At 46.0% G+C, this 12753-nt stretch overlaps 1 protein-coding gene across 1 annotated transcript; it reads left to right on the top strand.

The window, feature by feature from the left end:
* Positions 1-6326: 6326 nt before the first annotated feature.
* On the top strand, positions 6327-10475 carry RTN4RL1 (reticulon 4 receptor like 1). Its single transcript, XM_065418493.1, is given in 2 exon segments — positions 6327-6334; positions 9068-10475. Coding segments are annotated over 2 exon segments (1416 nt in total).
* The last annotated feature ends 2278 nt before the right edge of the window (positions 10476-12753 follow it).

The following is a 12753-nucleotide window of genomic DNA, read 5'->3' as shown; positions in this document are numbered from 1 at the left end:
GTAGTTATTTATTATTTTTCAATGCAGTTTGTCATTCCTAATGGAGCCCCCGCATGAGGCGAGGGGTCAGGAGCTGCTCGTCAAGTGGATTAGTGCGCTGGAAGCATTATTGCTTTCTTTCGCTGTGAATGTGGGAGCGATTCCCTGATGGCTGCACTCTATATAGAAGTGAATCGGTGCTAATTTGTTTCTGAGGATCACACATCCAGGAAGATGTGAAAGACAATCCTGCCTTTCAATGCATATTTCAAGCCAGTGTGACAGCAAACAATGGAAAATAAACGAGTGAGACCAGACCTTTCTGTCCAGATGTGGAGAATCAGTGCCAGGCACACTGCACTTTAATTTACATACCAGACACATTTATGCCACCCACCTCCAGAAATGCAGGTTTTGTTCTTTTTGTCCATGTGTCTAGAGGCAGCGGGCTCTTTGTGTTAGCACCTTCCCAATGTCCAGCAGAACTACAGCGGTGAGCCTTCTCCCAGCAGTGACCCTGCAGTGCCCAGAAGGGCTCAAGTGTATGAGCTTCCTCCCAGTAGCGTCTCTGTGCTCAAAGTGCTTTAGCTATGTATGCTGAGGATGCTAAATTTTATTTCAGCTGGATTCAGAGTACAGTGGCACTGAAATCTGTCAGGAAAAAGCTTCAACTACACTTGTGCTGTGACTGAGGCTTATCACATGGATTGAAATTGCCTCACTGATAACTTGTGCCACTGTGTCTGTTTGTCATATCCAGCTGCTGTCTCCAGTCTTAAACGTAGACTGTAAGCAATACTGGGGCAGGGACCACCTCCTGGTTATTTGTTTGTACCGCGTCTAGCACAGTGGAGCTCTGGTCTCTAGGTGTTACTGCAATACAAATACATAACTTCTATTTCATTTGGAAACGGTTAGACTGATGTTCAGGGCGTTTGAACTGGGAGGGCAAAAAGGCATTTTCATGGGCACTAGCCTCTCCTCGACTTCTCTAAGCTACTTGGAGGGGCACAATAACATGCAACCTGTGCTTTTTTCAAAGGCAGGCTGTTCAGAGAGTGGAGACTCTGGGATCCCTGAGCTATTAGGAGCCCCTTTGCTGGTACAGAAAGCCTGAAGGATTCATGTTTGGGCTGAATGTCAGAGAAGAGAATGAGCATAAGACAGCTCCCTTCAGAGGAACCTGTCCTATACTGTCCTGGAATTTTACAGCACTGGGAATAAATAAAGAAGTCCCATATCACTGAGAAGCCCCCACATGTGGTGAGGGGAAGCAGCCCACACACTCTCCCATGTTAGTAATTTGTCTGATTCAGAGGGACAGAGTCTGTGGGGAGGCATTGGGCCCTGCTGAAATGAAAGATAAAGCTATTGTTCCAAAGAGAGCTATTGATTTTTGCATTATTACACTAAGAAATTTATAGGCCTCTGGTTTAAAACTGCAACAAGAGGAAATGTACAAGTTCCAAAAACTTCCCAATGACCTTGGGTTTGACCTTGAGAAGGGGAGAGTAGGGTAAATGCCTCCTCCACCCCATATGCAGGGGGACCCTGGAACTTAACCGGGACCCTGGAACTTGTGCCTAGATGACATGTCCCAGGCATACTGCTGACCACAGGAGTCTGTTCACATTAAGATTTGCAGAGGAAAGGGTTTTACCTTCAGGTAAACTCCAAGCAGGCTATTCCCAAAGGTAACACATAGGCGGTGGGGGTATCTGCCCAATACAACCCCATACCCACCAGCAAAGTCAATCTCTCTCCTGCTGGTCAGTAGAATTTCTTTCCTGTTGGTGCCTCCTGCCAGAACCACCACTAATGTCCTCAGAGCTCCTGAACCTGCTTCTTTTTCATTTACTGCAAGCCTGGACTAACAGCCATGCACCCCAGAAGGCTTAGCTGTTGTCACTTACAGCAGGGAGAAGCATTCATGGCACTGCTGCAAGCAAGCAAGAAAATAAACAGGCTCAGGAACTCTGGGTGCATAGGAGACTGCTGCAGTGTTGCAGGACCACAGGATGGGAGGTATTTCATTTAGAGCCAGAGGAACTCAGTGGGGTGGGAGGGCAGAAGCAACACTAAAGAAGAAGGAAGCATGTTTGTGTGCAGAGAGGCGATAATGATCCTATGAACCAATTCACTCTTATGCTGGTTACATCTGGGGAGTTGTATTTTTTATTCCCATATATTTAATTGTGTTACTGAAGCAGCATCAGAGCTCACTGAAGGGAGACTCGCAGGTGTCACCAGAATGGAAGAGGGTGTTGCTGAGGGATCCTGGAGGTTACTAGGCTACAACTGTTGTCATGACCCCAGTTTTCTCCTGACTGCTGTAGAAGGTAGTTCCACATCATGCATTGTTTTATACCATTTCTTCCCAACGTTTTCCACAGCGACATTCCTTCTGCATCCCCTTGTGGGCTACTGCCTCTGGGAAGAGAATTCTCACTTGTAAATAGACAAGGGATCTACGTTAGAACAGTGCTGAAACACGCAGTTTTGAGCAGTTGGTAAAAAGGGTTTCCTCTTGTCCCTCCTTCCCCCAGAATAACTTTGACGGTCCCTCCGGCACCCCGCCCCCAAAGCTGTGTGGAGACAGTAGCCTTCCAGCTCGTCATCTGCTTTCGAGGTCATAATAGCTATTAAATCACAGCTTGCCTCACCAAATTAGGCAAAAACAAAATTATCTCCAATGATTTTTATGTTCCTGAAATGTTCCAGAACTGCCGGAGTGATTACTGGGGGATTGGAAGCAGCTGTCACTCTATCAGAAACCATAATTCTAAACAGCTGGGATCTGTCAGTTATTTATGACACCGTTTGCAGGAAATGATGAAGGTGGATGGGTGGCTGGCACTCCCTGGTTGAATCGCAGCGGCAGCAGGCTCACCACACAGAGAACACACGCTCCCAGAACTGGCTCCGGCATCCAGGTGCTGAAAACAGATGGCTGCAGGGAGTGAATGAGTGGAGGCCGCTGGCCTTCCAGCGGCAGCTTCAGGCCTCCTACCCCTGGAGCAATGGGGATTGTGTGGTGCAAGGCTGTTCCTTTGCCCTCATCCCAAAGAGGCACCTGCTGCTGCTCTGTGGAGGCCAAACACAAAGTGGTGGTTGCTGGGAAATGTAGTGTGTGTCCTGATGTAGCACAGGTTTGTTTGTTTTCTCCTCTACACAGCACAGATAGGGCCAATAACCCCAACTCTGAGATACGGACTTGCTGAAACATCCTACCTCTGATCTGAAACGTAACTCCTTGTTCCCAAAGACAAGGCGCCACTGCTGCTCAGGCTGTCCTTTGCTGCCTCTCAGATAGCACATGGAATTGTAACAGTCTGTAACAGATTGTTTTTTCCTGCTAAAAAGCAACTTCCATCTATCAGTGTGCAAATGTGACATTCTGAGTTAGTTCCCAAGGTTCAAAGTAAATGCCCCCTGGGGTTTTTAGCCTCGTCTTTGTGCCTCCGTCTCACATGGGCTTGATGCAGAAAACTTCGGTTGATAGAAACAGGGTGTTATTGGGGCAGCTCCATTACAGGCAGTTTGTGGAGTTGCACCAGGTGTGAATTTGGCCTTGGGAGTGAGTGATGGCCAAGCTTCTACCTACTTGATAACTCTGATGGTGAACAGGGGCCAGGTGCTTTGCCCCCACTTGTATCCTGCGCTGATTAAATATTATTTACATTATGAAGTAGCTCTACATGGGGTTTTACAGCAGTAAAAATCAAAATGGGAGTCAAGCAGAACAGCCATGCAGATAGCCCCAACGGAGAGAGGTAATATCGTCTGTTGGCCCAACGTCTGTTGGTGAGAGACCAGCTTTTGAGTTTGCACCAAGCTGAAGAGGATATTACCTCACCTTGTCTCTCGAATAGCCTGGGACCAACACAGCTACAACTGCACTGCATATCAACAGAGAACGGCATTCATTCTTGTAGCCTAAATAACTTGTCCCCTAAGCTCAATGTCAGGACTTGGTTATGTTCATGAGACAGGCCAACAACAGTAATTCACATTCCCAAATCAATATATTGCTACCCAGCTCCTGAAATAAGAGTTAAAATATCCTACTCTATGTGCAAGGAAACCTCAGCAGAGGAGTCCCCACTGCCCTGGTGCAGCACTGGCTCCCGCTACCTTCTACAGCAACCCCAAGCACAAAGGGCATCCAGGGCATGCTGCAGGCAGACCTGATCCCTACGAAGCCCCCTAACGCAGGGGGACACTGACCCCGGCAGCCCTAGATTGTCCACGCAGAATAGTTTGACGTGCAACCTGCGGTGTGTAATAGCAGGATGCACGCTCTGGGACGCCGCAATCTTTACCCAATGGAGAGCCGAGGCTCGATGGTTGAAGGGTGCTGCATCTGCCCCGCAGTGCCTGCTAACTTGGCGATGTGGCTCCTGCCATTGTCCAAGGAGGGTCCTCCACCAGGCACCTGGGGCTCGATGGCCGTTGATCCATATTAGCACTCTTCCGCCCATTTGAGCCCTAAGCATTGGCCCTGCTGCCGACGAAAGGTGTACACCTAGATTCACCAGTCCCAGATCCAGATTCTAGACATTTAGCCCAGATGAGAACCTATAGCAAAGGTGGGGGTGGCCTCGGGGTGAGGGTCGAGGTGGGGGATTTTCCCTTTTCCCTATGCAGCCTCCCCTCTATCTCCATGCTGGTGCCAGCACAGGGACAATCTGCCCTAAAATGGACAGGAAGGAAAAGATCTATTTTGTCTGGATAAGTACACAGACACTGTCCCCTAGAACCCAAATCCTTCTGAGCGCTTCAGCTCCAGCACTGGTTAAGGTAACACTAACCATGTAATAGTGTATAACAATAATCCAGTGCTGCATAAAGATAGTCCTTATTCATTAATAATGCATTCAGGAGGAGTGATTTTCACTTCCAATAACAAGGCTGATATGTTGGAAACTAGCAGGTAATGAAGAACATTTATAATGATGTTAGTCTAATAATGAGTATAATGCTGATATAAGTAACACTGCAAGCTGGACACGTCCAAAGATAAATTATTTCAAGCAGGCATTAACTAATGCCTAATTAATGCCCAATTAGAACGATGCTACATGGGAAATAATTCAGCCAGCCCAGTGAATTCACTCCAGTCAGTAAGAACACAGTGAAAACCAAGGGTGTGCAGAATGGCCCCATGAAGGGAGGGTGAGGAGGAAACAATGCCTTACCCATGTGTAATAACAGGAGTGTGAAGCGCTAACAGGATCCTTGGCATCTTTACCAATGTCAACAGTGCTGTATCTTCTTAAAGCAATTAATTAAAAGGCTCCCACCAGCATTTTTCTGTTCAGCTTTTGAAACTCTCCCTCCCTGGTCAGTTCTGACACATGTACCAATGACACTCCAACTGCCTCCAGCCTTGGCTGGATGAAATTAAAAGCTTTGTGCTGGAGATAATAGAAGATTTTTCAGCACATTAATCAATTTCTGGCTCTCTAATGAGGACAGCAGGCTGGGCCCACAGGTCCCCAGCAAGGACCCCTGGTTTCCAAACAGAAGCTCTTGGAAGGCTGGGGGGCTCAGTTTTGGTGAGCTATGCCCCTTCAAACTCAAGGAGGACTAAAACGCTCAGGATTACATGATACAAACAGATTCATACTGCAGGTCACCCCAGTCTGGCAATATTGATAAGACTAAGGGCCTAACAGTGGCTTCTGTTCTAAATTTCAGCTCCAGTGGTATTGAGCCATCCACACCTCTGGATTTGTATATGAGAGAGAACCCGCAAACTGACCAAAACTCAGACTATCACTCAACATGATATTCAAAGTGGTAGATAATCAGCAAATGTTATGGGCAAAAGTTACTCACATCCTTGGCTAGAGTATTGTATGGTGTCACTAGAGAGTTGCCTAGTTTCTTCTGCTTTACCAGTCCCCTCACCCAAAATATCCATTTATGTTGGCATTTATTCTGTGTCCATTGCCAACCTCACACAATTCCCTTCACGCCTGGATATCAGAACAAACTCCTCGCTGTGGCAATTTCACCATTGTATTCCTGGGAAGCTGAACTGGAAACACATCAACAATAATCTGTATCATAACCACTTTCCATTTTAGCCCGAGACACAAATTTCGCCTTCAGATAGTAATGTCAGACAACATGAACTCACGTGTTTGTTAATTACAAGGAAGGGCCTGATTCTCCCATGCCCTGCAGCTTGTGCAGTCATTCACCCTGTGCAGAGTGAGTGTGAAACTGCCATTTGGCATTAGTGGTGTTTCACACCCGCTTTGTGCAGAGCAGGGAAGAAGCAGGCCCAATGTGTCCTTTGTCACTGTGTGTTGATAACAGTGGCCTGTGTCATTAGCACCATGTACATGTAAGTCACCCAAATCATAAGACTTCTACCAGCCGACACATTCTCATCAGCTATCCTGTTATCATGGTGACGAATGTGTCATGGAACAGTATATTAAACTGTTTGTGGTGGGCATTGCGCACACTTCTTCTATGCTGCTCAGAAGTGGGAGATGGTTTAGTGATTCAGATCCTTCTGTTTAGGCATTTGTGATAACAGGCTTCATCCCTGTGAACATCCCAGTGATCAGTGCCTGGGGAGATTTTGCTAACAATTATCAATCTCTGTACTTTAGCTTCCCTATCTGTAAAATGGGATTAATGATACTGACACACCCATGTAAAGTGCTTTTTGATCCATGGATGAAAAGTGCTCGACCCTATTTTTATAACCACGTGCAAAGGGTTGTTTTTCTTACATGTTCACAGTTGGGAATGGGAAGGACTTGGTGACTGGCACTTTTGGGTATCAGTGTTTTTGAGGCCACAGCTGCCACTGCTGATTGTGGAGATGGTTCCTTGATGGGCAAGGACCACTAAGAGGTCACGGTCAGTGTGAGGAGACTTACAATGATTAGGTCTAAAGGGGCCAGAATCCTCTCCCTCTTGAAATCAAACCCACAGAACAGCAAAGCCAGATGTCATGTTAGTGACTCCAAAAATGCTTCTAATAACAAACATCAATAATCATAACATTTTTATGTATTAGGTATTCCTGACACAAGGCCCTTCTCTGGCACTGGTGCAAAAATGGGAAACCACCCACATCTGCAAATGCAAACCTGTAACTTTTGAAGAGCATGACTTGACAGAAGTTCTGCTACCCTCGTTATACAGGAATCTGACTGTTTGGCCAAACTACTTTAAGTCACACTAATTTTTATTAACAGCACTTTCAGATATAAGTGCCCTTTGCTGGTGATTTATTGACAGTCTTTGTGGTGCAATCATTCTAAAAATATGACAACTTTGCATTCAAAGAATGGAACCAGATGGACAGGTCACTCACAATTAGCTATGTAGTAATATCTCACACTACACTACACGAGAAGCCAACTGCAGAATTACACTTTTAAAGGAACAGAATCAAAAACAGGGAAGTTTCTACTCTCTTCCCGACATGTGGTCTAAATACTGAACCCTAGATTCATCTTGGAGTCCTGGAAAAGGGGCTCATAAAAGCCCAGATGGCCCAGAATGACCCAGGACGTCTTGTGATAGCCTGGCACCAATACTGGTGAACTTCTCCTTCGTCTTTTTAGGAATATTATAATCCATCTGATATGCCAGGGTTTAATTGACAGGTGGCACTTGCAGATGTATGTTACTCTAATCTGATGCCCGTTTCCTGTTATGTCCAGTGCAGAATGCATCAGACCTGGGTGAGCGTTTGTGGATGTAACAGAAGAAGTGGAATTTGAATGAGAAATGAGAGCCTGGTGCAATGAGTTTGAGGGAATGGCCTGAAAGAAAGCAGGAAGATAGGAGTGTGAGAAGGAAATGCACAGGATGGTGAAGCTGGCAATACAATGGCTGACCACAGGGAATGATAGTTACTGCTCCTCTTTTTTTTTTTGTCCTTTATTCTCTGCTGTAATAAAGCCCTGATCAGAAGTACTTTGTGTGGTAGCAGAAGTTGTAATATGTTACACCACAGGAGATCTATTTAAATATGTTTGAGCACCCACTTCCAAATATAGTTTTCAGCTCAGCACCTTCTCCACTGACTGCTGATAAAATCATATTTCCTGTGAGTCTCTTGTTCTTTAAATCTGTATGTTGCTGTTTAAAAGACCTTGAGTGTTACAACTCAGTAAAAAAAGGACCATTCTAATTAGAGTGTCCTTTCCTTTCAAGAGATTTAGGGCTGGTTTCCAAAGGTGCTGAGCACCCAAATTCCAGCTGAATCAGTGGGAGATGCAAACACTCAGTGGTTCTGTAAATCAGATGCCTCGTGTGTGCAAAGCAGCCGGAGTTGGGGGAAATCCCTCATTCCCCTTGGTGTAACTGACGGGGGCTCAAACACTGTCTCTCATTAGGACTAGAAGAGCTGGATGAAGTGTGAACAGTTATTCGTGAGCACTTTTGTCACACATGCTACCCTTTCTGTTTGCTTTGCCACAAACTTACACGAGGGCTTTAAGCATGTGAACATTTTGAATGATTGCTCTTCAGGTGAACACGGTGTTTTGACCAGGGCCGGCTCCAGGCACCAGCGAAGGAAGCAGGTGCCCGGGGCGGCCAATAGAAAGGGGCGGCACTCTGTCCAGTATTGGGGCGGCACGTCCAGGTCTTCTGCGGCAATTCGGCAGCGGGTCCTTCACTCCCTCTCCTCCTCTTCGGCAGCAGCTCAATCGGGTTTTTCTTTTTTTCTTCGCCGCTTGGGGTGGCAAAAAAGCGGAGCCAGCCCTGGTTTTGACACAAAGCAAGGAACTCGCTCTTTGCACTGCAAGTGTTTACCCTATTTATACAGTTTCAGTTGACCAATCAGAGGGCAGCCACAACACCATGTGATTAAGGTGGCCATTCATACACCACAAACAACAACCAGGGAATAATCAAAGCAAACAGTTGGCAAACACCCCATAGGCTGAAATAAATTTGGACAACTACAAGTAACTAACCTACTCATCACAATCTGTTTGTGGATAATTTATGGACAGAAAAAGTGGTTGAGTTAATTGGATACATTTTTCACTAGGAATAATCCTCACGGCTATAATTACTAGGCAGGTGGTTTTGAATGATTTACAAGACATCGTAATTCAACTGACCTTGTTCTCTCCCTTTTTTGAACAGGGGGTTCTGTGGAGCTGCTCCTGATGCTGTTGGGACTTGAGATTCACTTCACTGCATGCTGCCCCATTGACTGTGTATGTTACCCATCACCTATGACTGTCAGCTGCCAAGCCCACAACTTTGCATCAATTCCAGAGGGGATACCAGAAAACAGCGAGAGGGTTTTCCTCCAGAACAACCAGATCACATTGCTTCTGCGAGGTCACTTTAGTCCATCCATGGTCACCTTGTGGATCTATTCCAACAACATCACCTTCATAGACCCAGACACTTTTGATGGGTTTGTTAATCTAGAAGAGCTGGATTTGGGGGATAATCGCTATTTAAGGGCTTTAGCAGCTGAGACCTTCCAAGGGCTGGTGAAGCTCCATGCCTTGTACCTGTACAAATGTGGGTTGAGCTCTTTACCCAGTGGGATATTTGGTGGCCTCCACAATCTACAATATCTTTATCTTCAAGATAACCACATAGAGTTCCTTCAGGATGATATTTTTGTTGACCTGGTCAACCTCAGCCATCTTTTTCTCCATGGAAACAAGCTGTGGAGCCTTCATCAGAACACATTTAGGGGACTAATAAACTTGGATAGGTTACTCATCCATCAAAATCAACTCCAGTGGGTCCACAGACGAGCTTTTCACGATCTCCGAAGATTGACCACCCTTTTCCTGTTCAATAACAGCCTCTCTGAGCTCCAGGGGGAATGCCTCGCCCACTTGGGAGCCCTGGAGTTTCTCAGGCTGAATGGCAACCCTTGGAGCTGTGACTGCAAATCCAGGTCACTCTGGGATTGGTTGCGCAGATTCAGAGGTTCAAGTTCCAGCGTGATCTGTGAGTCTCCTGAGCAGATGCATGGCAAGGATTTAAAGGTGCTAAAAGCAGAGGATTACAGGAACTGTTCTGGGTCTGAGTCCCTCCATCAGATCAAAACACACACTTTCTCCACAGCAGACAGAGGAGCCTCCAAAGACCACCACCCACACCACTCCTCCAAGGAGACGGGTAAAGAGAGAGGGGTCGAGCACAGTTTACACAGCAGTCAACCAGCAGCACCTCCCGGTTCACGTCCAGGTTACAGAAAGCCCAGCAAGAACTGCACCAGCCACAAAAGCCGCAACCGAACCTCTAAGCCAGTGTCTCTGGGGCCACGGAAAAGCATTCATGAGGCTCAGGACTATGTGCCTGACTACCAGCACAAATTCAGCTTTGGCATGATGCCTACAGCACCACCCAAGCGGAAGGGTAAGTGCACCCGGCGGACACCCATCAGACCCCCCAGTGGAGTACAGCAGGCAGCTGGGAGCTCGGTGATCAGGGCCTCTCGTCTAGTTTTTATAATGGTTTTAGTGGTCATAATACGCTGAGCTGGCTGTGAGTGATAGTGTCTGTACTGCCACCAATCTACAAAGGACCAGAGTTTCTTTTCTTCTTCTTTTTTCGTACATGGAGGATTTGGCCTTGTGAAGGAAAGAATGTTGTTTAGGCTTTTGATGGTCTCCATACATGGACGAGTGGATTATAAACATGAACTGTACAGAATGCGCACAGCAGGAGTGGATTAAAGGCATTATCACATGCTTGTCACAAACAGCCCCAACTGAGCACCTACAGAAAAGCCAACATAACGAAAAAGGAGCTAAGCCTTCATTAATAACAACTGGACAAACACGGACAGTAGCTGTGCTCTATGTGAAATCCTGTTAATTTGAGAGAGCTCTGAAAGACCCTGTGCTTACTGAAGGGAACATAATTGCTGTAAAAATGATCACCAATTAAGCCTACACCATCTATCTGAAACGGTGTGCAAAGACACTTACAAAATGTATAATAAGGACATTGGTTCTCCCACATTTTAGCCCTTTTGGCTCCAAATCCCACAGGCCAAAGCTGGCCAGAATCCTCTTAGAAGACAATCTCAAATCCCTGTATATCTCAGGCACACAGCAGAACAGGGCTTGCCTGCTAGGCTAGGAGTAGCCAGCTACCAAAGGAAAGACTGATTAGAGGTGGATATTAAAACTTAAACGAAATGAGATTCCTACAGAAGGTGCGTTTTTTGTAACTGTGTTCACATATAAAATAAACAAATGCACAGGTTCCCTTCCCCTCAATTATCCATATGTATGTCTTATAATGTTTATAAACTATATGGAAACTATATCTTCAGATGTAAGGATTGTATTGTTGAATTTATAGCAGAAGAACAGTATATGGTTTTCTCTAGAAAACAATTGGCAGCAGTGCCTACAGATGCCGGGTAGCCATCCATCAGGCTCAGCGTGTGCCGGGGGAACCACAGTGGACCAATGTTCTTAGCAACTTAGAGCACTAGATTTTGGGGGATTTTTTGTATGCAATGTAACAAAGTCAATATCTGAAGAGCCAAAACTCACTCTTATGACCTATTTTCTAACCTGTCACATGCCAGGAAGAAAGGCATTAATTAGAAGTGTTCAGACCAAACATACACAGCTATAGAGCTCTATCTCCTAGATAGCATTGTGAGGCCAGGGCAAACGTTTCTAGCAAGAGTGAGAAGCAGTTCCCAACAGTGTTAGCCGTGTGAGGACCTTTATAGCTGGTCTAAGGTTTTCACTCAAGTGGTGGAGTAGTGCAGGGACTCCAGGGATAGTCCTGACAGCCTGGGAAGTGGAAGATCTCATGGGAGACTCAGAAAGAGGCTGCAAACGATTAACTGGGAATCTGATACGCGCCTGTAAGGAACAGAGTGCCCAGGACTTTCATCCATGATAGAAAAAAATGTATAAGGCAGCCATACAAAGGGAGTTGTGGAAGGGAGGGGTAGAAGAAGCAGGTCTGCCTGCCCATCTAACCTCTATCCTGACCCACTGGCAGTAAACCTGAAGCTGGAGTGCTGGGGAAGGGGGTCGTGTGTTCTGGTCTGGTTCAGGCTGGTGTATGGTGGAGATGGTAGTGTTATTGACCAGAGATGATGTCTAGATGTAACACAAACAGTACACATTAGTTCCCTGTCAGAGTGGATATGTGAGAAGAAAAACACTGAAGTTAATGAAAAGAGGGAAATAAAATTATCTTGGACAAGCAAAGCCTGTTTTTCATTTCCTAACAATACTCCAGCTGCAGTGACACGTCTGGCCTGTAGCTGATGTTTGGAGCCAGACAACAGTGCTAAGGAAACGGCTCATTTTCTAGCATGTAACCAACTGGTTGAGCAAGGATGCGCTGACTCACTGAAACCTCAGGAAAATTCCTGTTCTCCAAATAATTAGCCTACTAGGGATAACTCATGTTCCATATCTATCCTTCTGGGGGCATCTTACTGCAGGGTACCCTCTTATGATCAGCCTGCCCTCCACCTGAGATGTTTGGTGCCAGTGCAGGGGGGGTGGGAAGAGGGCTATTTAAACTTCAGTAGTGAGAACTTCCTATTAAATATAGCAGGCCCCTGTTGGGTAGAGATGTTCATAGAAGTCCCTGGAACTGGAAAGAGAAACCCCTTAATCAAATTGTTCTGGGGGCAAAAAATGTCTATGTAGTTTCAAGGATTCACCATTCAGTCCTGAAGTGAGGCATCTAGAGATTTAATAAGAAACAAGTGCAGAGTCTCCTGCTTGCCTCACAAACTTGAAGAGGCACAGGAGCTGGGATGCCTTTCAAAGA

The sequence above is a fragment of the Emys orbicularis genome, chromosome 17 (genome assembly GCF_028017835.1).
Source record: "Emys orbicularis isolate rEmyOrb1 chromosome 17, rEmyOrb1.hap1, whole genome shotgun sequence".
Classification (NCBI taxonomy): Eukaryota; Metazoa; Chordata; order Testudines; family Emydidae; genus Emys; species Emys orbicularis.
The sequence above is the reverse complement of the archived record's forward strand: the minus strand, read 5'-3'. Positions and strand labels throughout refer to the sequence as shown.